The sequence below is a fragment of the Osmerus eperlanus genome, chromosome 7 (assembly GCF_963692335.1).
Source record: "Osmerus eperlanus chromosome 7, fOsmEpe2.1, whole genome shotgun sequence".
Classification (NCBI taxonomy): Eukaryota; Metazoa; Chordata; class Actinopteri; order Osmeriformes; family Osmeridae; genus Osmerus; species Osmerus eperlanus.
In genome coordinates this window covers 3,311,066-3,336,855 of record NC_085024.1, presented here as the reverse complement: position 1 = coordinate 3,336,855, position 25,790 = coordinate 3,311,066, and the positions used below count along the sequence as shown (strand labels likewise).

At 50.2% G+C, this 25,790-nt stretch overlaps 1 protein-coding gene across 6 annotated transcripts in view; it reads left to right on the top strand.

The window, feature by feature from the left end:
* cep162 (centrosomal protein 162) overlaps window positions 1–25,790 on the top strand; it is a 33,678-nt gene continuing 7,888 nt past the window's right edge. The window contains exons 1-24 of one of the 6 annotated variants that reach the window (XM_062466514.1): window positions 1–599; window positions 787–955; window positions 2,041–2,136; window positions 3,025–3,282; window positions 4,126–4,263; window positions 5,654–5,849; window positions 6,586–6,647; window positions 7,004–7,068; window positions 8,258–8,288; window positions 8,838–8,978; window positions 10,892–11,140; window positions 11,376–11,457; window positions 11,670–11,889; window positions 12,194–12,473; window positions 12,702–12,853; window positions 12,955–13,113; window positions 14,628–14,759; window positions 17,752–17,864; window positions 18,074–18,179; window positions 19,645–19,765; window positions 22,974–23,128; window positions 23,539–23,646; window positions 23,837–24,067; window positions 24,757–25,526. In XM_062466514.1, coding sequence (XP_062322498.1) covers window positions 543–599; window positions 787–955; window positions 2,041–2,136; window positions 3,025–3,282; window positions 4,126–4,263; window positions 5,654–5,849; window positions 6,586–6,647; window positions 7,004–7,068; window positions 8,258–8,288; window positions 8,838–8,978; window positions 10,892–11,140; window positions 11,376–11,457; window positions 11,670–11,889; window positions 12,194–12,473; window positions 12,702–12,853; window positions 12,955–13,113; window positions 14,628–14,759; window positions 17,752–17,864; window positions 18,074–18,179; window positions 19,645–19,765; window positions 22,974–23,128; window positions 23,539–23,646; window positions 23,837–24,067; window positions 24,757–25,526 — 4,091 coding nt within the window. In that variant the 5' untranslated portion in view covers window positions 1–542. Of the gene's footprint in view, window positions 600–786; window positions 956–2,037; window positions 2,173–3,024; window positions 3,283–4,125; window positions 4,264–5,653; window positions 5,850–6,585; window positions 6,648–7,003; window positions 7,069–8,257; window positions 8,289–8,837; window positions 8,979–10,891; window positions 11,141–11,375; window positions 11,458–11,669; window positions 11,890–12,193; window positions 12,474–12,701; window positions 12,854–12,954; window positions 13,114–14,627; window positions 14,760–17,751; window positions 17,865–18,073; window positions 18,180–19,644; window positions 19,766–22,973; window positions 23,129–23,538; window positions 23,647–23,836; window positions 24,068–24,756; window positions 25,527–25,790 lie in introns of all 6 variants that reach the window. The other 5 variants (XM_062466512.1, XM_062466513.1, XM_062466511.1 and 2 more) reach the window with 5 other exon arrangements.

The following is a 25,790-nucleotide window of genomic DNA, read 5'->3' as shown; positions in this document are numbered from 1 at the left end:
TGTCGCGGGAACTTCAGTGCAAACAAACACTAGTAGCAGGCTCTGAGCTAGCTTAGCATCCAACCCAGCTTGCTTAGTTCAACTCTCATGTTAGCCTTGTCAAGTGAACGGCCTAACGTCCCCCTGTAAAGATATTGTGGTGGAATATTCCTTTACTTCAGTATCTTAGTGAAATATGTAATTCCATGGGGCAAGTAACGTTTACGCTAGCTATGTAGCCTAGCTATATAGCTAGCACCAAGCTAGCATCTAAACATCTTCAAAGAGGCTAGAGATGCTGCCTTGCCAACACACACTTGTTGATAATCCGCTTAGTTATGGCCAAGTCGTAGCAACTGTCAAAACGGTGAAACAGGGAATGCATTAAACTAGCTCTAGCCCGATACGATTGGTTAGATCTGACGAAAACTGACGTTATTGCTGTAGACCTAGTCATATAGGACTTGTTTAACAACAATTCAGAAGCCATCGAAGTTTAGTTTTAATTGCAGTTAAGTGGGTTGCATTTCACAGCCTCTGCTTTTTGGAGTCGAGTTCGAATCATGTCACGACTAACTAAGGAAGAGCTTGATGAACAGTTCGAGCAGTTCTTGAAAGAGGTGAGTTTACACAGGCGCGTTTCATTAGCTAGCTAGCAGTCTGTTCATAATAACAGTCTATTACTATTGTGGAAGTTCATCATATCTAACCAGCCCATTCCCGTTGTTGCTTATGTAGACAGCTAGCATCCAATGTAGCTATGTTGCTGTGGTGCATGTGCTCTAAATCACAACCTGCTGCTTCCAGTCTGTTTCGGATGAGTCTGTGGACTTGGGTGGAACTGGCAGTACCCATCGCTCCAGTGTTCTGGACAGTTTAGGCAAAGCCAGACCCGCTCCGAAACCCCAGAAGAAGTCTGCTGTCTCGGTGCCTTGGTGGCAAGATGAGGATGACAGCGAGGGAGGACCTGGAAGAGGTACAGCACTGACTGCCTGGCATAAGACATTACATTTTGTTAACTTAAAAGTTGTCCCTTCGCTGCATTTTGTGTTGGAGATCCTGCTATTAAACTGTCTGGCAAGAGTTTACACCCATGGCTAGTTGATGTTGCATTTAAGATACGTTTTTTTTTGCTGGATTGTACTGGGCACTGCTACATAGCAATTCGCAAAAACGTATCAAACGATTGGTTGACAGCTGTTGTATCATGACGATGTATTTACGTTTCATTTATATAAACCATTATAGTTCGGTTAAAGATATTACTGCACATTCACATTTATTATCAGTAAACGCGTTAATTCAAGGAACATGTTGAAACAATTTATTGCATCGTTACTGATAATAAAGTATCCACTTCATATTGTGTTTCTACTAGTTAGCCAGTATTTCATTAATAAAGAAAAGCCCTCAAAGATTCAAACAGCTGTGCCAACGTTGCAATTCAACGAAAGCACCAAATTCTCTGAGTGAGATATTAAAATAATTGTTTATGAATGAAAGCCATATTTTTTCTAGAATTTCAACCAGCAGGTGGGGCTATATAACCATCTGATTGTGCGTCGGTAGTGGGCGTAGTGTTCACATAGGGACATCCATAAGAGTATTTCTGCTCACAACATAGTACCATAACAGTTTAGAGTAATCAAAGACGGAATCACAAAGGCCTGTGTATTAATAGAGGAAAGAGAAAATGTGAAGGTCACTCTACTGCTTTCAACACGTAACAGAATGAATCTGGTCCTGCATTTCATGTCATGCTAATATGAAGGCTGCCTGCTATTGCTGCCCACGGTATTTTCTCTTTCTCTCTCGCTCTCTATTTCTCTCCTTTTTACCTTATCTCTCTTTTTCTCTCTGTGTCTTCTCGTCTTCTTTTTTCTCTCTCTCTCTCTCTCTCTCTCTCTCTCTCTCTCTCTCTCTCTCTCTCTCTCTCTCTCTCTCTCTCTCTCTCTCTCTCTCTCTCTCTCTCTCTGTCTCTCTCTCTCTCTCTCTCTCTCTCTCTCTCTCTTTCTTGTCATCATCTGTCCCTTCTCTGTGTCCTCCTCCTGGTCCCAGAAGAGAGTTCTGTGAAGCGCAGATTCACCAAAGTGAGAAAGGCCCAGGCTGAGGACACTCAGCAGGATGCCATCCTGCCTGGAAAGGGCCCTCCTGAGGGTACGAGCCCAGCTCCATCCCTCCTCCCTCCTGAGGGTACGAGCTCAGCTCCACCCCTCCTCCCTCCTGAGGGTACGAGCCCAGCTCCATCCCTCCTCCCTCCTGAGGGTACGAGCTCAGCTCCATCCCTCCTCCCTCCTGAGGGTACGAGCTCAGCTCCATCCCTCCTCCCTCCTCAGGGTACGAGCTCAGCTCCACCCCTCCTCCCTCCTGAGGGTACGAGCTCAGCTCCATCCCTCCTCCCTCCTGAGGGTACGAGCTCAGCTCCACCCCTCCTCCCTTCTGAGGGTACGAGCTCAGCTCCACCCCTCCTCCCTCCTGAGGGTACGAGCTCAGCTCCACCCCTCCTCCCTTCTGAGGGTACGAGCCCAGCTCCATCCCTCCTCCCTCCTCAGGGTACATTTACATGTATTCATTTAGCAGACGCTTTTATCTAAAGCGACTTCCAAGAGAGAGCTTTACAAAGTGCATAGGTCACTGATCATAAACAACAAGATAGCCACAAAAACATTGCGAGTAGCCAAAACATGAAGCACACATTGTGAACAACCAAAATAAGTGCCAAAGGGAAGAACCATAAGAACATGTAGTTTAAACAAGTTACAATTAAACAACATGAACCGCTATAAGTACGAGCCCAGCTCCACCCCTCCTCGTTACCTCCTAACCTCACCTGATCCTGCCTCACCAAACCTAGCTTCACCCAAGCCGTGCCTCACCTGATCCTGCCTCACCTGATCCTGCCTCCCCAGGCCTTGCCTCACCCAATCCTGCCTCACCCAGCCCTGCCTCACCTCTTTGTCTTATTTTCCTTCTTATTTTTAAATGTATTTTCTCGTCTTTTCTTCACCTTGTTTTTCCTCGTGTTTCTGCATGCGTTCCCCTCAGCTGTGAGGGCGGAGCCCCGCTTTAAGCCCACGCCTAAACCTCGCAGCAAGCCTCTGGATAGGCTGAGCCAGCTGGACAAGATTCACACAGCCAATCAGGAGGTTCCTTGGCCAGAGGTGGACTCCCACAGTGAAATACAGAGGAGCCCCACAAATGAAAGCTCCCACAATGCACCAGGAGTCAGGAGTCCTGACGAGAGCCTCCCTGAGGGGTCAGCAAGGGCCAGCAGTGATAGTGATTCCCAGAGCAGTGGAGACGGTAAAATGACTGGACCAAACACCCAACTCCTCCTGTTAGTTGATCCTTCGCACCCATCTAGACTAGGTAGATAGACACACGAGAGCTTTCATCATCGACGAGTGTGACACCAAATGCAGTGACTTGCTGGGTAGTTGCCATGGTAACCAGCTGCTCTGTGGCAGTTGAAACTTGATGAATGATCTCTCTGCTGTAAGAGCTTTTTATGTACATTTTCCCTATTTTATCCTCCCCCCCCTCCCCTTCCTTTCAATGCTTTCATCTAGGGAAGCTCTTAGTTTACATGTTTAACCCTCTGGAACTAATGCTCATTTTAAGGGGAGGAAAAATTGAAAAGTAATTTTATTGACTTCCTTTTACCGAGCCACTTATTTTTCAAGGATGTGATGCTGGTCACAGCCTCCATTTCTGTCCAGCAGCCAGGGTTTGTGAAGCTCTGCTTACATCGGATCTTCTCTGCGTGTGTGTGTTTTCTGTGGATTACATTGGGTTAGAAGGGAGTCTATTGAGCAGTTGAAAACCCTGACCAAACGCAAACACTGCCTGGGTGCTGAGTCACAGCAGTACTAATGAGCTGACTGGCTCTGAGAACACTGTGAGCTCCTTTGTGAAGCTGTCTCATTCCCAGCCACTGCACACACACACACACACACACACACACACACACACACACACACATACACACACATACAAACACTCCCACAAACTCGCAGCAGCCACATACACCCACACACACACCCCTACACACACACACACACACACACACACACACCCCTCCCCACACACACACAGCAAGGACAGCAGCAGAAAGTCTGTCCTCACCAGAGGCGGGTTTGTCCTCAGGACTGCTGGTGTCTGGGAGAACCTTCCGGAAGTCCCTGAGGAGGTCGCAGCCCATCCAGGAGGAGGAGGAGGGGCGGCCGGGGGAGGAGGAGCTGGGGCCAGTGGTCTCCTTCAGCAGATACAGCCAGGAGCAGGAGGGTAGGTAGGGCAGCTGGCGAGATGTTAGACACAACCACCTCAGGACGGAGGCTAGACTGATGGAGAACTGTCGAGAGGAGCAGGGGTGTGTGTACTATGTGTGCTCTCTGTGTGTGTGTACTGCACATGTGTGTCTCTTCTGTGTGTACTGTATGTGTGTGTAATGTATTCATGTGTGTGTAGGTGTACTGCATGTGTGTGTACTTGTGTGTAATTACAGTTTTTTACAATTGCTAAAACCCATTTCTTGAAACAGTCACCCATTTTCTCAAAACTGTAAACAAATCTTCAAACTCAATTCCCAAAACCTCTGACTCTTCTGGCAAAATCAAACATTCGCCCCTAAATCATTTAACCTGTGCTCAACATCAAACAATACTTTCAGATCATAAACACGACCAATCAATATAAAAACACTATGGAGTAATCATTAGACACAGCACAAAACAATGGATAACACAGCATCCAGGGCATGTAGTTACATGTAAAGACAAATCTGTTTATGTATACACTGTAAATGCATTTAGCAATAAAGAAAATATTACAGTAACCATCACAACTTAGTTTTTCCTTGAGGGTTTAGGTTGGTTGAGGGGCAGTTCTATGGGCGTATGGGAAGCCCTCTGTGACATTGCTTGTAAAAAGGGCTATACAAATACAGTATATTTGATTTGAGACTTTCCACTGCCATGCAGAGAAAAACTCTTCAATTGGGTTGAGAATAGGGCTGTATGGTGGAAGGCAACTATTCTCGTATACGGGCACCACGGTGAAAGCTGACATTGTCCCAAACCACCATTAGAAACAAGTGTGAACAATTGTGTTCATTGTGTTTTTACAGATGGCAACTGTGTTGTAGTTGTATAAGTGTTTCCTGTTTGCCACCTGTGTTTACCATTTTGCAGCCCAAGTGTATCACAGTGCAAAATGTTTTTAGTGAATGAGAATGTGTTTACTGTTTTGCTATAAGAGTGTCTGATTCGACAAATGGGTTTAGGTCTCTGAACATTTGATTCAGAGAATTGGGTTTAGTGTTTTAGCAAAAACTGTAATACACACCCAGAACAATAACATGGTCACAAAACAGCTAAAAGACCATGTGAAATGCACTAATGAAAAGACATTATCGGAAGTAGCGTCTCTCCCCTCCTCCCCCTCCCTCTCTTTCTTCCCCCACTCCCTCTCTCTCACACTCCCTCTCTCTCCCCTCCTCCCCCCTCTCCCCCTCCCTCTCTTTCTTCCCCCCTCCCTCTCTCACACTCCCTCTCTCTCCCCTCCTCCCCCCTCTCCCCCTCCCTCTCTTTCTTCCCCCCCTCCCTCTCTCTCACACTCCATCTCTCTCCCCTCCCCCTCTTCCCCACACATTTATGTGTGTGCTGTGTGTGTACAGATCCGTTGCTGGCGTCAGGGCGGAGCAGGGGCCTGGCGGGCGGGGGCCTGGCGGGCGGGGGCCTGGACACCCTGGAGGAGGAGGAGGAGAAGGCTCGCTTCTTCGCCCGCCTGGAGGGAGGGCCCTCAGCTGTGGACTACAGCAGACTCAACAGGGAGCTGGAGTCCACCAGCTCCACCACCGCCACCACACTCAGGTAGCACTACCAGCTCCACCACCACACTCAGGTAGCACTAGCAGCTCCACCACCACACTCAGGTAGCACTACCAGCTCCACCACCACACTCAGGTAGCACTAGCAGCTCCACCACCACACTCAGGTAGCACTACCAGCTCCACCACCACACTCAGGTAGCACTACCAGCTCCACCACCACACTCAGGTAGCACTAGCAGCTCCACCACCACACTCAGGTAGCACTACCAGCTCCACCACCACACTCAGGTAGCACTACCAGCTCCACCACCACACTCAGGTAGCACTACCAGCTCCACCACCACACTCAGGTAGCACTAGCAGCTCCACCACCACACTCAGGTAGCACTAGCAGCTCCACCACCACACTCAGGTACTCTACTGTCCACAGTCTGTAAGAGCATCTACTGTGGTCAGTCTGTAAGAGTCTCTACTGTGGTCAGTCTGTAAGAGTCTCTACTGTCCACAGTCTGTAAGAGCATCTACTGTGGTCAGTCTGTAAGAGTCTACTGTGGTCAGTCTGTAAGAGTCTCTACTGTCCACAGTCTGTAAGAGTCTCTACTGTGGTCAGTCTGTAAGAGTCTCTACTGTGGTCAGTCTGTAAGAGTCTCTACTGTCCACAGTCTGTAAGAGTCTCTACTGTGGTCAGTCTGTAAGAGTCTCTACTGTCCACAGTCTGTAAGAGTCTCTACTGTGGTCAGTCTGTAAGAACATATACTGTGGTTTTATTTCTGCAGGAATGCTGAGCGAGTGGTTGGGCTGGAGGATAGAGAACAGGATGAGGAGGTGGAGTCGCCAGGTAAGACAGGAAATGAGCTCACTGCATTAGTTATGTCTCTCTCTCTTTCTCTCAATTACACTCCCTCTCTCTTTCTCTTTTTCTCACTCTCTCACTCAGTCACTCACTCAGTCACTCTCTTTCTTACTTATACTCTCTCACTTACACTCTCTCTCTCTCTCTCTCTCTCTCTCTCCCTTTCTCTCTCTCCCTTTCTCTCTCTCTCTCTTTCTCTCACATACACTCCCTCTCTCTCTCTCTCTCTCTCTCTCTCTCTCTCACACACACACACTCACACATAAACACAATATACAGTACATACATATTCATGCGTGGAGCTCACCAGAGTCTCTCTGATTGGACGCTGTGTCTGTCAGCAGCCTCCCCTCACTACAGCGAGGACTTCGAAGATGAAGGCAGCGCCCGCGAGGATGAGGAGCAGGTGATGTGCACATGCAAACAGAGTCATGGATGTTCTGTGTCCATGCAGACAGAGTCATGGATGTTCTGTGGACATGCAGACAGAGTCATGGATGTTCTGTGTCCATGCAGACAGAGTCATGGATGTTCTGTGGACATGCAGACAGAGTCATGGATGTTCTGTGGACATGCAGACAGAGTCATGGATGTTCTGTGGACATGCAGACAGAGTCATGGATGTTCAGTGTCCATGCAGACAGAGTCATGGATGTTCTGTGTCCATGCAGACAGAGTCATGGATGTTCTGTGTCCATGCAGACAGTCATGGATGTCCTGTGTCCATGCAGACAGAGTCATGGATGTTCTGTGGACATGCAGACAGGGTGATGGATGTTCTGTGTCCATGCAGCCAGAGTCAGGGATGTTCTGTGGACATGCAGACAGGGTGATGGATGTTCTGTGTCCATGCAGCCAGAGTCAGGGATGTTCTGTGTCCATGCAGACAGTCATGGATGTTCTGTGGACATGCAGACAGAGTCATGGATGTTCCGTTTACATACAGCCAGTCCTGGATGTTCTGTGTACATGTTCTCCTTGTCTTCTGTGAGGGTTTACTATAGGGTTGGCTATAGGTGCTGATCTGTGAAGAACTCTATGACATTGCTTGTTAAAAGAGGCTTTACAAACATGATTTGATTTGATTCTTGTCCTCTGTCAAAGCACTGCCTCACAATATTTTAGAGAAAGTTAGAAGGCACTCATTTTACAAACCTCTGATTGTGTGATAGTGATTGATGTGAATCTGGTGCATGTTGACACTCATTTATATTTACATTTACATTTAGTCATTTAGCAGACGCTCTTATCCAGAGCGACTTACAGTAAGTACAGGGACATTCCCCCCCGAGGCAAGTAGGGTGAAGTGCCTTGCCCAAGGACACAACTTCATTTGGCACGGCCGGGAATCGAACAAACAACCTTCTGATTACTAGCCCAATTCCCTAACCGCTCAGCCACCTGACTCCCACCTCACTCCCAGCTGAAGCTAAACCCTCTGCTTCTCCAAGCTTCCGTGGAGAAAGACACGAGGCTTCAATCAGCCTCACAGCGTGGGGCAGCACTTCCTCATTGATTGTGATTGGCTGAGAGAGGGGTAAGGCCCCTGGGAGCTTGGCAATCTCAATCTGTTTCTTTCTCCGTTTTTCTTCCAGAAGCCGCTGAGACCAGCCATGCTCGCCAGAGGTAGAAACTAAATCATCTCAGTCCTGGTTCTCTGCTTTCGTACCCCTTTTCCACCAAATTGACTTGGGTTCTTGCTATCTGGAGAACCAGCCCACAATTCCACCAGTGTGTGTGTACACTGCAAATATGCATATATGCATACACATATATATATAAAGATTTAACCCTTGTGTTATCTTCGGGTCATTCAGACCCATCAGTCATTGTGACACACCGTTGTATTGCGACAACTTTACCGCATACAAAACAAAGTTGGGAATTTTCTTTTAACCGTTGGGCTGTCTCAGACCCCCCACATTGCGAAGGTTAAAAGAAAATGCTATTTATTTGTTTTTGTATTGGGTAAAATTGGGTAAACACAACGATGGTTCGTTGTGAACCTTTGGGTCATGTGACCCGAAGGCAGCACAGGGTTAAGTGAACACAGTTATGGCTAACTCTCCAGACTAGCTCGGTAGAATATTACATGCAATGACACAGCCCCTGATGTGGTCATGGTTTGGACTGGCATTGGCTGTGGTTGCTGCTCTGACTACAGCTCTCTCTCAGTCTCCCTCCACGATTCGCTGGATTCCACCTGTGAAGTCCTGCCCACAGGCGAGAGAGGAGGGTCTGAAGAGGAGGAGCAGGAGAGGAGGAGAGAGGCCAGGGACACAGCAGACTCTCTGGAGACAGAGACAGCTCTACCAGGTAGCTCCCACACCACCTCCTCACCAGACATGGAGGACAGAGGGGGAGGGGGGGACCTGTGTGTGTGGGGGGGGGGGAGCCAGTGTGTATGGACCTGTGTGTGTGTGTGTGTGTGTGTGTATGTGTGTGTGTGTGTGTGTGTGGGGGAGCCAGTGTGTGGACCTGTGTGTGTGTGTGTGTGTGTGTGTATGGACCTGTGTGTGTGTGTGTGTGTGTGTGTGTGTGTGTGGGGGAGCCAGTGTGTGGACCTGTGTGTGTGTGTGTGTGTGTATGGACCTGTGTGTGTGTGTGTGTGTGTGTGTGTGTGTGTGTGGGGGGGGGGGAGCCAGTGTGTGGACCTGTGTGTGTGTGTGTGTGAGTGTGTGTGTGTGTGTGTGTGTGTGGGGGAGCCAGTGTGTGGACCTGTGTGTGTGTGTGTGTGTGTGTGTATGGACCTGTGTGTGTGTGTGTGTGTGTGTGTGTGTGGGGGAGCCAGTGTGTGGACCTGTGTGTGTGTGTGTGGGTGTGTGTGTGTGTATGGACCTGTGTGTGTGTGTGTGTCTGTGTGTGTGTGTGGGGGAGCCAGTGTGTGGACCAGTGTGTGTGTGTGTGTGTGTGTATGGACCTGTGTGTGTGTGTGTGGACCTGTGTGTGTGTGTGTGTGTGTGTGGACCTGTGTGTGTGTGTGTGTGTGTGTGGGGGAGCCAGTGTGTATGGACCTGTGTGTGTGTGTGTGTGTGTGTGTGGACCTGTGTGGGTGTGTGTGTGTGTGTGTGGGGGAGCCAGTGTGTATGGACCTGTGTGTGTGTGTGTGTGTGTGTGTGTGTGTGTGTGGGGAGCCAGTGTGTATGGACCTGTGTGTGTGTGTGTGTATGGACCTGTGTGTGTGTGTGTGTGTGGGGGAGCCAGTGTTTATGGACCTGTGTGTATGTGTGGGGGAGCAAGTGTGTGTGTATGTGTGTGTGGACCTGTGTGTGCCTGTGTGTGTGGAGCAGTGTGTGTGGACCTGTGTGTGTGTGTGTGTCTGTGAATCTATGTGTGTGTGGACCATACCTGTCAACACTCCCGTTTTCTCCGGGAGTCTCCCGTATTTCACACCCATCTCCCGCCCCCCTCCTGTTTTGTTATTTCTCCCGTGAAACTCCCGTCATTTGTATGGCCAAACTTCGTCATATAAATATTCACATCAATATATTATTTCAATGTTGTCCAGTTGCCAGATCTTGTATGAAACGCATCCTACTCACATAATACATATCGTACAATTTTCAACCCATTTGTGACCGCAACCAGAGCCCGTCTATATTAGACATTCTCTGCCGCAACCTACAACCCAGTTGCGCTGTTGATATCTGCGCAGGTAGGCGGGAGAATTTGAATAATACACGGTTGAATTTTAATACAGAATCACTTGTAGAAATGGCAAAAGTCTCAGGTGGTGCTACGGCAAAAAAAAACGAAATATAGCTGCAAATTTAACAGTACATGGACGGAGGAATTTACTGTCTTATCAGCAAGCCGCATCGACAATTGCCACGCCTTCTGCAAAGTGTGTCACGCCGATTTTAGTATCGCACACAGAGGGAAAAATGATGTTAGGCAGCACATGAAATCACAACGGCACAGTCAGTCGCTATGGACCAGTGTGTGTGTGTGGATGTGTTTGTGTACCAGTGTGGTGGTAGGTTGTTTATATATGACATATTTGCAAATTTTATTTCAATTTATTCAGCAGATGGTTATAACCAAAATCGACCAACAGAACAGTGCATGTACTAATTACTGCAAGATAACTTAATTACTGTTAGTGTCGAGCATGAATGGTTACCACGGTAGTTATCGCCTAGAAACGATCTGAGTTTCAAGTCTCAACCAGAGACCGTAACAATGTCTCCTGACGGCGGTTCTGAATGTGGTCTGTGCTCCTCCCCCAGCCCGGTCCTACGGCCAGAGTGGAGGCAGTGACATGGAGGCCCTCCATGAGGCCTACCGGCAGATCAGCCTGCCTGCGGAGGGCTCCGGGGCCCCCTCGCCCCAGCTCCCTGCTCCCCAGCTGCCTGCTCCCCCGGGGGGCAGGGACAGGACCAGCAGCCCTGGGTCCCCCCCTGCCCCCACCACCACCTCCCCCCCTGGACCAGGGGCCCCCAGTGGGTCTCTCAGGGCTGCCTCTACCTCCGGATCAGGTGGGAGGGTCTGCAGGCCCCCTCATAGCTTTACATGCTTGTGAGGTTGAATTAGCTGAATTTTCCACACAGCTGTGTGTGTTTGTGTGTCTGATGTGTTATTAAAAGCAGTGAGAGAGAGAGAGAGGTGTGTGTGTGAGAGAGGTGTGTATGTGTATGTGTCAGATCTGTGTTAGTTAAAAGTGGTGTGTTTCAGGTCTGTGTTATTAATAGTGTGTGTGTGTGTGTGTGTCAGATCTGCCGACAGCAGAGGAGCTGTTGAGACGCATCATGCCTGACACTGACGACAGCAGAGGATTCACACTGCAGCCTGTCAGGTACACGCACACACACACACACAACACACACAGACCAAACGCACACACACACACACTGAATACACAGAGAGAAGGGAGCTCCCAGATGAGAGATTGGCTTGCCTGTCTCATCACAGACACACAAACAAGCTCTGGAGACACACACACGCACACAAACCCTACCTCAGTGTCATATGAACCTGCATGTGGCCTCCTGTGTGTCCTCTCCACAGCGGGGCTGAGCTCCACCCTTCCAGCCCAGGCAGGTCTGGGGAGAGGTGCTCCCCGCAGACCAGCCCCCGACGCTGGGCCTCCTCCGCCCCCTCCCCTGACGCCCCCTCCCCGGCCCCCCGGACCCCCAGCATCAGAGAGGAGGTGTCCAGGCTGATGCAGGAGGGGGGGCTCTGGCCCCCGGACCTGCTCTCCCTGCCCGGTACACACCAGCAGCGCCAGGTTAGCCAACACGCAGCTCTTAAAGGGCCAGTTGGTGAATCCAACATTCACCTAACAACAACAATGACTAACTTAAAGGGCCGGTTGGTGAATCCAACATTCACCATACGACTACATGACATGATTGTTGTGAGTAACTAGAAGGCTGTTGGAAGGGAAGAGGAAATACACCTTTCACTGGCCAGTTATTTTTGCTGTTTTTATTTTCTCGGGGGATTGGCACTAGCACAGATACCTCAGCGCAACGTTGTGTTTCCCTCCCGCTAGTTATCAGTCCCACCAACGAGGCTGTGTGTCTCCTCAGGTACCTAGCTGGTCTGCCGCCTCTGGTCCGCCCAGCGCCCCCCAGAGGAGAGGGAGAGGAGGGGGGAGGAAGCCTCCCACTGTGGCCCCCCGGAGCCCCGGGCCAGGCAGACCTGGGGCTGGGGCCGGGGTGAGGGCTAAGGCTGGGGCCGGGGTGAGGGCTGGAGCTAAGACCGGGGCTAACGCTGGGGTGAGGCCCGGGGCTGGGGCCAAACCTCCATCAACCCTGGACCAGACGAGAGCCATCAGTTCCAGTCCTGCTCTCTCTGTGCAGACACAAGGTACCAGACACACACCTCGTCTAGACAAGTGACTCTGAAAGTCACCCTCCATGCTTCGGATTAGGTCGATCCTTTACGTGTCGCTTCATGTTACCTCATATTTCCACACCACTTCAATTCGACATTTGAATAGTTCGACAGACGCATTGATCCAAAGCGCCGTACAGATAGGCACACGTAGACGTACTTGCAGCTAGCAGACACGTCCCTCCAGCGTGTGTTCTGCAGCTCCGCAGGCTCTCAGAGTGAGCGGCGAGCTCGTGGCGTCCGTCCAGTCCTTCGCCGCCTTCCTCCAGCACCAGATCGACACCGGTGGGCGCCAAAACACCGCCGACGTCTCCCGGGAAACCAGGGAACGCCCCGAGGGCGGAAGGAGAGAGGTGAGAATGAGCTGACCTCACAGGTGATGCTGCTGGGATGTTTTGGGGAAGGGAAATTCCACACGCGTCACGCTGTCTTCTTCTCCTGTGCCGTGTGGCAGCCTGGGTGGAGGGAGGAGAGCAGGGCTGAAGAGCGGCCCCTGGTGGACAGGGTGAGACTGCAGCCTGACCAGGACAGAGAGGAGGGGACTGCCAGAGACCAGCTGACCCAGCAAGAGCTCAGCTCTCTGAGACAGGAGAACTTCCTCCTTCAGAGCAAGGTACACACACACTTAATTTATTAAAGTATATTAGATATACATATATACACATATTTTTTTCCCATTCATTATTATTATTTGCCACCATAGCACCTGCTGGTCTTTCAAAAGTTCAAAAACCATGACTTGCAACAAAAACGTACAAATATATTAGTGCTGTCAGTTAAACGTGTTATTAACGGCGTTAATGCAAACCCATTTTAACGGCGTCAACGTTCTTTTTGGCCTAGCAAACTTTGTCGTTTTTTCGACGTTAGAAAAACTACAACACCACACCGGATCTAGCTATACCGGAAACAAAACAACAGGCACGCCGCACACACTTGTTTGGGCTTGCGAGCCGGCTAAAGAGTAGTAGGCTATCATGAGCTAGTGAGCTATCATCGCAGCACGTTCAGTCTGAAATACCGCTTGATGGCCAAGCACACAGCTGATGCGAATTCTCCGCCCCCTCGTCAAAGCCAGGCGATTGCAATGTTGTTTCCAATAAAAAGAAAACATTTGCACTAAGACTAAGCAATCCGATCCATTTTTCCATGTTGATAAGAGCATTAAAATGAGAAAAAATTATGGGACAAAAAGAAATCAAGGGACATTTAGAATAGATAAAAATGTGCGATTAATCGCGATTAAATATTTTAATCGTTTGACAGCACTAAAATATATAGATCATCAAGGTTGTGAATAGGTAAACAGGTGTGTTGCACAGCTAATGAAATATTACGTAAATATATTAAGTAAATGAAAAGGAAAAAAAACAAACATGTAAGTAAGGCTCATTATTCCAGGAACACAAACACGGTTATGTCACTGTTCATGTTGCCATGGCACTAAATCAGCTCATTTATGTAGCTGCTTTTCGCGCGCTTGTCAAAGGTGGAGAGCGGGACAGGGAGGCGGGCGGGCGGGGTGCTACTTCCCATAATATCTTTTCATGAGTGCCTTTCACATGGGCTTTTAGCTGTTTTGTGACCACGTGTTGTTGTTCTGGGTGTGTATTCAGCATGTCAGGCGCTCTTCTGGAGGTCTCCCTGTGTTCTGCTGAAGGTCACACAGCAACAATCCCTCAGGATACATGCTGCTGTTTGTCCTGAGGGTCACGCAGCAACAAGCCCTCAGGATGGAGTCAGATGGTTGAGTGGTTAGGGAATCGGGCTAGTAATCAGAAGGTTGCTATTGTTCGATTCCCGGCTATGCCAACCAAATGACGTTGTGTCCTTGGGCAAGGCACTTCACCCTACTTGCCTCGGGGGAATGTCCCTGTACTTACTGTAAGTCGCTCTGGATAAGAACGTCTGCTAAATGCCTAAATGTAAATGTAAGGATACATGCTGCTGTTTGTCCTCAGCCAAACAGCAGACATCATAGAATCCTGTTCTCTTCTCTCAGCCCTCACACTCTCTCCTCCACGTGTTTGTGTATACCGTATGTCTGTGTGTGTGTTTGTGTGTGTGTGTGTTTATTCATGTACTAATGAGTGTGTATTAAGGTGCGTGTGTGTGTGTGTTCCCCAGCTGCGCAGCGTGGAGGAGACCAGCAGGAGGGGGAGGTGGTGTGTGGATCCCTCAGATCCTCTCTCTGACAAGATCCAGCTGATGGAGAAGGAGATGAACAACCAGGAGATTCTCATCCAGGGATACCACCAGGTCTGTCTGTCTCTCTGCCTGTCTGTCTGTTACCACCAGGTCTGTCTGTCGGTTACCACCAGGTCTGTCTGTCGGTTACCACCAGGTCTGTCTGTCTCTCTGCCTGTCTGTCTGTTACCACCAGGTCTGTCTGTCGGTTACCACCAGGTCTGTCTGCCTGTCTGTTACCACCAAGTCTGTCTGTCTCTCTGCCTGTCTGTCTGTTACCACCAGATCTGTCTGTCTCTCTGCCTGTCTGTCTGTTACCACCAGGTCTGTCTGTCTGTTACAACCAGGTCTGTCTGTCTCTCTGCCTGTCTGTCTGTTACCACCAGGTCTGTCTGTCTCTCTGCCTGTCTGTCTGTTACCACCAGGTCTGTCTGTCTGTCTGTTACCACCAGGTCTGTCTGTCTCTCTGTCTGTCTGTCTGTTACCACCAGGTCTGTCTGTCTCTCTGCCTGTCTGTCTGTCTGTTACCACCAGGTCTGTCTGTCTGTTACCACCAGGTCTGTCTGTCTCTCTGTCTGTCTGTCTGTTACCACCAGGTCTGTCTGTCTCTCTGCCTGTCTGTCTGTTACCACCAGGTCTGTCTGTCTCTCTGCCTGTCTGTCTGTTACCACCAGGTCTGTCTGTCTGTCTGTTACCACCAGGTCTGTCTGTCTGTCTCTCTGTCTGTCTGTCTGTTACCACCAGGTCTGTCTGTCTCTCTGCCTGTCTGTCTGTCTGTTACCACCAGGTCTGTCTGTCTGTTACCACCAGGTCTGTCTGTCTCTCTGTCTGTCTGTTACCACCAGGTCTGTCTGTCTCTCTGCCTGTCTGTCTGTCTGTTACCACCAGGTCTGTCTGTCTCTCTGCCTGTCTGTCTGTTACCACCAGGTCTGTCTGTCTGTCTGTTACCACCAGGTCTGTCTGTCTCTCTGTCTGTCTGTCTGTTACCACCAGGTCTGTCTGTCTCTCTGCCTGTCTGTCTGTCTTTTACCACCAGGTCTGTCTGTCTGTCTGTCTGTTACCACCAGGTCTGTCTGTCTCTCTGTCTGTCTGTCTGTTACCACCAGGTCTGTCTGTCTCTCTGCCTGTATGTCTGTTACCACCAGGTCTGTCTGTCTGTCTGTCTGTTACCACCAGGTCTGTCTGTCTCTCTGTCGGTCTGTCTGTTACCACCAGGTCTGTCTGTCTCTCTGCCTGTCTGTCTGTCTGTTACCACCAGGTCTGTCTGTCTCTCTGCCTGTCTGTTACCACCAGGTCTGTCTGTCTCTCTGCCTGTCTGTCTGTCTGTTACCACCAGGTCTGTCTGTCTCTCTGCCTGTCTGTCTGTTACCACCAGGTCTGTCTGTCTCTGCCTGTCAGTCTCTCTGCCTGTTTGTCTGTCTGTCTGTTACCACCAGGTCTTTCTGTCTGTTACCACCAGGTCTGTCTGTCTCTCTGCCTGTCTGTCTGTCTGTTACCACCAGGTCTGTCTGTCTGTTACCACCAGGTCTGTCTGTCTCTCTGTCTGTCTGTTACCACCAGGTCTGTCTGTCTCTCTGCCTGTCTGTCTGTCTGTTACCACCAGGTCTGTCTGTCTCTCTGCCTGTCTGTCTGTTACCACCAGGTCTGTCTGTCTGTCTGTTACCACCAGGTCTGTCTGTCTCTCTGTCTGTCTGTCTGTTACCACCAGGTCTGTCTGTCTCTCTGTCTGTCTGTCTGTCTGTTACCACCAGGTTTGTCTGTCTCTCTGCCTGTCTGTCTGTCTGTTACCACCAGGTCTGTCTGTCTGTCTGTTACCACCAGGTCTGTCTGTCTCTCTGTCTGTCTGTCTGTTACCACCAGGTCTGTCTGTCTCTCTGCCTGTATGTGTGTTACCACCAGGTCTGTCTGTCTGTCTGTTACCACCAGGTCTGTCTGTCTCTCTGTCTGTCTGTCTGTTACCACCAGGTCTGTCTGTTTCTCTGCCTGTCTGTCTGTCTGTTACCACCAGGTCTGTCTGTCTCTCTGCCTGTCTGTTACCACCAGGTCTGTCTGTCTCTCTGCCTGTCTGTCTGTTACCACCAGGTCTGTCTGTCTCTGCCTGTCAGTCTCTCTGCCTGTTTGTCTGTCTGTCTGTTACCACCAGGTCTGTCTGTCTGTTACCACCAGGTCTGTCTGTCTCTCTGTCTGTCTGTCTGTTACCACCAGGTCTGTCTGTCTCTCTGCCTGTCTGTCTGTCTGTTACCACCAGGTCTGTCTGTCTCTCTGCCTGTCTGTCTGTTACCACCAGGTCTGTCTGTCTGTCTGTTACCACCAGGTCTGTCTGTCTCTCTGTCTGTCTGTCTGTTACCACCAGGTCTGTCTGTCTCTCTGCCTGTCTGTCTGTCTGTTACCACCAGGTCTGTCTGTCTCTCTGCCTGTCTGTCTGTTACCACCAGGTCTGTCTGTCTCTCTGCCTGTCTGTCTGTCTGTTACCACCAGGTCTGTCTGTCTCTCTGCCTGTCTGTCTGTCTGTCTGTCTGTTACCACCAGGTCTGTCTGTCTCTGCCTGTCTGTCTCTCTGCTTGTCTGTCTCTCTGTTACCAACAGGTCTGTCTCTCTCTCTGCCTGTCTGTCTCTCTGCCTGTCTGTCTGTTACCACCAGGTCTGTGTGTCTGTCTGCCTGTCTGTCTCTCTGTTACCAACAGGTCTGTCTCTCTCTCTGCCTGTCTGTCTCTCTGCATGTCTGTCTCTCTGCCTGTCTGTAACCACCAGGTCTGTCTGTCTCTTTCTGCCTGTCTGTGTGTTCCCACCAGGTCTGTCTGTCTGTCTCTCTGCCTGTCTGTCTCTCTGTTACCACCAGGTCTGTCTGTCTCTCTCTCTGTCTGTCTGTCTCTCTGCCTGCCTGTCTGTCTGTTACCACCAGGTCTGTGTGTCTGTCTGTCTGTCTTTCTGTTACCACCAGGTCTGTCTCTCTTTCTGCCTGTTTCTTTCTCTCTGCCTGTCTCTCTCTCTGTCTCTCTCCCTGTTTTTCTCTGTGTCTTTCTGCCTGTGTGTGTGTGTGTGTTGATGTCTGTGTGGCTTGCAGGAGAATGAGAAACTGTACCAGCAGATGAAGTCCCTGCAGGCCCAGAGGAAAGTGGACGAGGAGGCCATGTTCCTGGAGAACCAGAGGCTGCTCAGTGAGCTGGCCCTCACCAGGTGACTTTACACACACGCTCATTATCTCTCTCATGCTCTCACATGCACAAACACTCTTTCACACACACACACACACATACACACACATTCTCTCTCCTACTTACACACATACTAGCTCTCGCTTGCTTCCACACACACAAACACCTAGTAAATATTACACTGCCAGTGAGAAAAAGATCAATATAAAAAAACATGTCTCGTGTGAACAGGGAGCAGATGAACAAGAGCAACATGCAGAGGACTGTGGGAAATGTAGGCGTTGTGGACCAGAGTCAGCGAATCACAGAGCTTCTTGGTCAGATCCAGGCTGCACAGGTGAGCACGCCTCACCTACAGTCTGGACTCAGTTAACAGCACAAGGCCCTATAGATAACTGGGACCTCACAGTAAGGCCCTATAGATAAATGGGACCTCACAGCAAGGCCCTATAGATAACTGGGACCTCACAGCAAGGCCCTATAGATAACTGGGACCTCACAGCAAGGCCCTATAGATAACTGGGACCTCACAGCAAGGCCCTATAGATAAATGGGACCTCACAGCAAGGCCCTATAGATAACTGGGACCTCACAGCAAGGCTCTATAGATAACTGGGACCTCACAGCAAGGCCCTATAGATAACTGGAGTCAGATGGCTGAGCGGTGAGGGAATCGGGCTAGTAATCCGAAGGTTGCCAGTTCAATTCCCGGTCATGCCAACTGACGTTGTGTCCTTGGGCAAGGCACTTCACCCTACTTGCCTCGGGGGAATGTCCCTGTACTTACTGTAAGTCGCTCTGGATAAGAGCGTCTGCTAAATGACTAAATGTAAATGTAACTGGGATCTCACAGCAAGGCCCTATAGATAAATGGGACCTCACAGTAAGGCCCTATAGATAACTGGGATCTCACAGCAAGGCTCTATAGATAACTGGGACCTCACAGCAAGGCCCTATAGATAAATGGGACCTCACAGCAAGGCTCTATAGATAACTGGGACCTCACAGCAAGGCCCTATAGATAAATGGGACCTCACAGCAAGGCCCTATAGATAACTGGGACCTCACAGCAAGGCCCTATAGATAAATGGGACCTCACAGCAAGGCCCTATAGATAACTGGGACCTCACAGCAAGGCTCTATAGATAACTGGGACCTCACAGCAAGGCCCTATAGATAACTGGGACCTCACAGCAAGGCCCTATAGATAACTGGGACCTCACAGCAAGGCCCTATAGATAACTGGGACCTCACAGCAAGGCCCTATAGATAACTGGGACCTCACAGCAAGGCCCTATAGATAACTGGGACCTCACAGCAAGGCTCTATAGATAACTGGGACCTCACTGCAAGGCCCTATAGATAACTGGGACCTCACAGCAAGGCCCTATAGATAACTTGGATCTCACAGCAAGGCCCTATAGATAAATGGGACCTCACAGCAAGGCCCTATAGATAACTGGGATCTCACAGCAAGGCCCTATAGATAACTGGGACCTCACAGCAAGGCCCTATAGATAACTGGGATCTCACAGCAAGGCCCTATAGATAACTGGGATCTCACAGGTTGTGTGTGTTCGTGTTTGTGTGTGTTTGTGTGGATGTGTATACGTGTTGATGCATGCATTTGTGTGGATGTGGGTGTGTGAGTGTGTATGTTTACGTGTGCGTGTGTTTGTGTGTACGTGTGTGTGTGTGAGTATATGTGTGTGATTGTGCGTTTATGTGTACATGTGCGTGTGTGTGTGTGTGTGTGGGGGGGGCATGTGTGTGTGTGTTTATGTGCGTGTGTGTGTGTGTAGAGGGTGGAGGCCAGGCTGGTGGAGGAGACCGCCAGACTGAAGCAGGAGAAGCAGGGTCTGGAGGTGGACCTGCAGGTGATGAGGAGAGAGAGAGACCAGGCTCACACTCTGACCTCCCCAGGTGAGGCTGTCTAGGGGTGTGGCCACAAGAGAGACTGTCTAGGGGCGTGGCCACAAGAGAGACTGTCTAGGGGCATGGCCACAAGAGAGACTGTCTAGGGGCGTGGCCACAAGAGAGACTGTCTAGGGGCTTGGCCACAAGAGACTGTCTAGGGGCTTGGCCACAAGAGACTGTCTAGGGGCATGGCCACAGGTGAGACTGTCTAGGGGCTTGGCCACAAGAGACTGTCTAGGGGCATGGCCACAGGTGAGGCTGTCTAGGGGCATGGCCACAAGAGAGACTGTCTAGGGGCATGGCCACAAGAGAGACTGTCTAGGGGCGTGGCCACAAGAGAGACTGTCTAGGGGCGTGGCCACAAGAGAGACTGTCTAGGGGCGTGGCCACAGGTCATGTTTCTGTATAGAGGAAATACATTTATACCATATTCATGTAGAAAAGGCTTAGTTTTCCTACCAACAGTCTTTCAATCTGTGCGCACAAAAGAAACAGTATGCTTTAAAGAAACAGGAAACAGCGTTTGAGGCAGCTGCCTTTGACAGCAGAAGGTGAGTAGTTCTAACAGTCCTCGGTGCTCAGGCTCAGGTCTTTTTCCAGGCACAGTGCAACAATAACACCACCTGCACCACAGTGCAACAATAACACCACCTGCACCACAGTGCAACAATAACACCACCTACACCACAGTGCAACAATAACACCACCTGCACCACAGTGCAACAATAACACCACCTGGGCCCCGTTTGTCGTAAGGGTTGAAGCTAAGTTAATCAATTGTCCCTTTAGCCCGTTAACATTAGCGAGATGAGTGAGAACAGCAAATATCGGTTCGTCAACGGCTGATCCGCATCCAAATCATGTGGTTAATTTCAATCAGGCTAAACTTATCAGGGAAATTGCACGTGCACGTCCTACTTCAAAAGGCAGGAAAGGTCGATCACCAAAACCGTGATTTTCTAACGGTATGATGGCGGAAAAGACGAAAGAGAGAGCGGTGATAGGCTATTCTCGCCATCCGAGCAAACTATTATAATGAGTCTCTACGAAGACAATAAGCATATATTATCATGGCTAAGTCAAACACCGCCACCGCTGCCAGAGCAAGACAAGCAGCTTGGCAAAACATTGCCGATAAGCTAAATGCGAAAGTTTTGGGGAAATGTATAGGCTCATTTTAAGTGCCTCATTACCCCAATCAATCAGATCACATTTCTTTAAATGTGCCTGCTGGCAGTAGGCTTAATGGAAATTAATAATCGAATGAGATCTTGCTAGCGAAAATAATGATCTCAACTCTTTCAGAATAAGTAGGTTAGATAAAAACAAGGCCAAAGAGTATCTAATTGATACGAATTCATAGACAATTATGAGGATATATGTAGGCTACTGCGCTTATATCATGTACTATATATGTGTATATGCATGTAGGCATATGTGTAAATCCCTCTTTGATTTCATTGACTGGGACATGGCCAGGGAATATGATGAATTGATTCATCAGCTGGTTAAGCGCCAAGTACACTTTTCTTACAGCAACGCATGCTGCGGCTTTGCCAATGTTTTCTGCATCGCCTATACTGTATAAAAATGTAGCCTATAGCCTACCTGACGCAAAAAAACTCAAGGCTATGCAGTCTGAAGCACAGTTAAAGTTTCAAGTAGCTTTATTGTCGATTTCTGTCAAGACATAAAAAGGAATCGATATGACGTTTCCCACTCTCCCACAGTGAAACATATAAAAAGCCATATAAGACAAGACATTTCGTAAAACATAGCGTTACATATTCACATACAGCAGCATAAGCTCATAATAAAGCATAAAGCTTGCTGCGTCGTGTGAAATTTGCAATGTACGGCCCGAGAAGGTCTTGCAAATAAATGAGTCCTTGTCCGCTGAATCGATATCGCTCAAACAAGAACTCATCCGTGTGAAATAAAGGATCTTGGCCATCGCGAAGAACTCTATTGGTATGGAAAGCTAATCGAACTAAAATATAGCTCCTTGGTCAACTGGGTCTCTCAAAAAGGGAGCTGCCATGTTATTTTCCGGGGGTGTGGCAAGCTTATCCAGCTACACTTACGTTAGCCTGCTCTGGAGCAGGTTAGTGCTAATTGATATGTTACTATGGTGATTTATCGAAAGTTGCTTCCACGAACCAAAAAGAGGGGCGTTTTTTATCTTAGCCTGAAAATTAGCTCGCTAAACCGCTTAGCGAGCTACGACGAATACCCCCCTGCACCACAGTGCAACAATAACACCACCTGCACCACAGTGCAACAATAACACAACCTGCACCACAGTGCAACAATAACACCACCTGCACCACAGTGCAACAATAACACAACCTGCACCACAGTGCAACAATAACACCACCTGCACCACAGTGCAACAATAACACAACCTGCACCACAGTGCAACAATAACACCACCTGCACCACAGTGCAACAATAACACCACCTGCACCACAGTGCAACAATAACACCACCTGCACCACAGTGCAACAATAACACCACCTGCACCACAGTGCAACAATAACACCACCTGCACCACAGTGCAACAATAACACCACCTGCACCACAGTGCAACAATAACACAACCTGCACCACAGTGCAACAATAACACCACCTGCACCACAGTGCAACAATAACACAACCTGCACCACAGTGCAACAATAACACCACCTGCACCACAGTGCAACAATAACACCACCTGCACCACAGTGCAACAATAACACAACCTGCACCACAGTGCAACAATAACACCACCTGCACCACAGTGCAACAATAACACAACCTGCACCACAGTGCAACAATAACACCACCTGCACCACAGTGCAACAATAACACAACCTGCACCACAGTGCAACAATAACACCACCTGCACCACAGTGCAACAATAACACCACCTGCACCACAGTGCAACAATAACACCACCTGCACCACAGTGCAACAATAACACCACCTGCACCACAGTGCAACAATAACACAACCTGCACCACAGTGCAACAATAACACCACCTGCACCACAGTGCAACAATAACACCACCTACACCACAGTGCAACAATAACGGTCGATTTTTCCCTTAAATCACAGTTTATAGTGACACATACACCCCTTGGAACCACACCATCCGTGCCACCCCCCCCACACACACACACACACACACCTAATGCCCCCCACTGACCCCCGCTGATGCCCCCCCCCCCCCAGGCCAGGCGGGCTGGGAGCAGGAGGAGAGGCACCGTGAGGAGGTGTGTGCTCTGACCAGGAGGCTGCAGTGGTACGCTGACAACCAGGACCTGCTGGACCGAGACACCGCCAGGCTGAAGGACGCCACGGCAGAGATCAGCAAGCTCACCCAGCAGGTGTGTGGGTGTGTGTGTGTGTGTTTTTGAGACACAGCGCGAGTGAGAGATTGTGTGTTGTGTAAATACATTATTCAGGTGCACTTTGGAGAGCACAATAAAGTTAAAATAGTTGACGTTTTTGCTTTGTAAACAAGTTTGTGCTCTAGTAAATAATTGAATCATAACAGGAATTGGTTGTTTTGACATGAAGGGTGATGACACACGGGCAAGTCACACAAACACTTCATGGGGGGGGGGGGGTGTGTGTGAGGATGTCTGATCTGTGTGTGTGCACTCACTGCTAGTGTGTGTGCTCACTGCTAGTGTGTGTGCTGGGTGTGTGTGCTGGGTGTGTGTGTGCTGGGTGTGTGTGTGCTGGGTGTGTGTGTGCTGGGTGTGTGTGTGCTGGGTGTGTGTGCTGGTCCCAGGTGGAGAAGCTGAAGGCGGAGGTGGGGAGGAGTCGAGCTGTCCAGCGACAGAGCAGAGCCCAGGAGAGAGCAGCTGACGCCAGGAGGACTCAGAACCTGGAACGCCAAGTACGCTGGGATGTGTGTGTGTGTGCGTGCGTGTGTGTGTGTGTGTGTGTGTGCTGTTAACCTGCTACTTGGTTACTGCTACTTACATTTGTTCTTGATGGTTCTCCTGGCTGCAGTGTAACACGTGTACCTCTGGGTCTCCCTGTGTTCTCCTGGCTGCAGTGTAACACGTGTACCTCTGGGTCTCCAGGTGAAGGAGCTGGAGGCGATCCTGAGACGCAGGAACCCCAACTCCCTCCCAGCTCTCCTCTACGCCGCGGCTGGCGCGAACGGGGCCCACGACCAGGGAGGGGAGCCTCCCACCCAGACAGCCGCCCTATTGGAGCGCCGCGTCCACAGGCTGGAGGCGGAGCTGGAGAGCAAAGACGAGGACGCCAAGAGGAGCCTGCGGACCATGGAGCAACAGTTCCAACGCATCAAGGTACAATACTGGCTCTTTACAAGGAGCGCTCACCACAGCTGGGTACAAAACTGGATCCTAACAAGGTACACTTTGTATATCTGGGCACAATACTGGATCTGTAATACTCTTTCTGTGACCCTTTCAAAGTATTGTCGAGAAGTATTTGTTCCTCCTGAGTGCCACAGTGCTTTGAGTATTCAAAGCCCTTTCACCAGTTTCTGAAACCTAAGTACTGTTGTGGTGACGACTGCACAAGGCCAGCCCGCACTCACAAAGCCTCTTTCCTCTCGTCTCTCTGACGCTGGCAGATTCACCTTGTTTTCTCAGCCAACCTCACACACAGCTGATCTATATCCTCCTCACACACACACTCACACAGAGCTGATCTATATCCTCCTCACAGACGCACTCAGGCAGGGCCTCCATTCACCCATATGCATGAGTCACGCCTCAGTTCATGGTTTGTTCAAATGCTGGAGGTGTAGGAGGAGAGCCAGGAGAGTTATGAACAGTGTCAGTGCAGAAGGACTCACGGACAGGAAACTGAGATTCTACTGAGTGTTGCTACACTGTAGAGCAGTCTGGATTACAGGCTTGAGTGAAAGCTTGGACTGTGGATGGGAAGGATATTGTTCATATTGTCGGTGTGTCTGTCTGTCTGTCTGTGTGTGTGTGTCTGACTGTGTCTGTGTGTGTGTGTGTGTCAGCTCCAGTATGAGCAGCAGATCTCAGAGCTGGAGCGCCAGGTGGCTGCTGGGACCGGCCCGTCCGAGTCCTGGGAGACCCGGGTTCGACTCCTGCAGGAGGAGCTGGGCCGGCTGCAGGAGACCCAGCAGGCCCGGGAGCAAGCCCTCCAGGACCAGGTCCACCTCCTCCAGGGCCAGCTCTCCCAGCGGGCCCAGGCTGGACCAGGCCCAGGAACACGACCAGGCCCAGGAACAACACCAAGCCTAGAACCAGGAACAGGACCAGAACCAGGGCCAGGAACAAGACCAAGCCTAGAACCAGGACCAGAACCAGGCTCAGGTCGAGGCCTGCGAAGCCCCTCTCGCCACCAGCGCCAGACAGAAGCCGCGCAGGGCGCCCGAATCGAGCGTCTCACCCAGGAGCTCGCAGCCAAAACCCGCAGCGTGCAGGAGCTGACCCGCACCGTGGACCGGCTCCAGAGAGAGAGGAGGACCATGCTGGGCGGCCCGGCCCCCGGCCCCAGGCCCGAGGCCCGCGCCGGGGACCCCCGGAGGCCGGCGCCTCCCCCCGCTCCCCCGGCCGACCCGGGGGAGCGAGGGGAGGCGGCGTTCCCCCCCACCCTGGACGAGAAGGCCTACCAGCCCACGGCGTTCGCGGGGAGCCACATCTCCGAGGTGCTGCAGGAGAAGGAAGCGCTGCGGGAGAGGCTGGAGAGGCTGGAGGTGGAGAGGGGACAGGAGAGGCTGGAGAGGCTGGAGGACGCAGCGCTGGCCCGGGAGGAGCTATGCAGGTGGGCTTTAACACCAGTGGTTGTTCCTGCAAGGGAAGCTCAGCTTCCCCTAAAATGTCCAAAAATGTATGGTCAAATATTTACGATTGTGTTAACATTTGAAATGCGTTAGAACACGCGCACACAGTGTACAGTGCATGTCCCTGTTGAAGCTCAGCTTCCATGGACTTCAATGGGGCTGCTTTGAACAGTTTTGTTAATTGCTTCGAAACTATACTGTCATTGGATAAATGCTGCGATTATGTCCCGCCCACAGACGCTCAG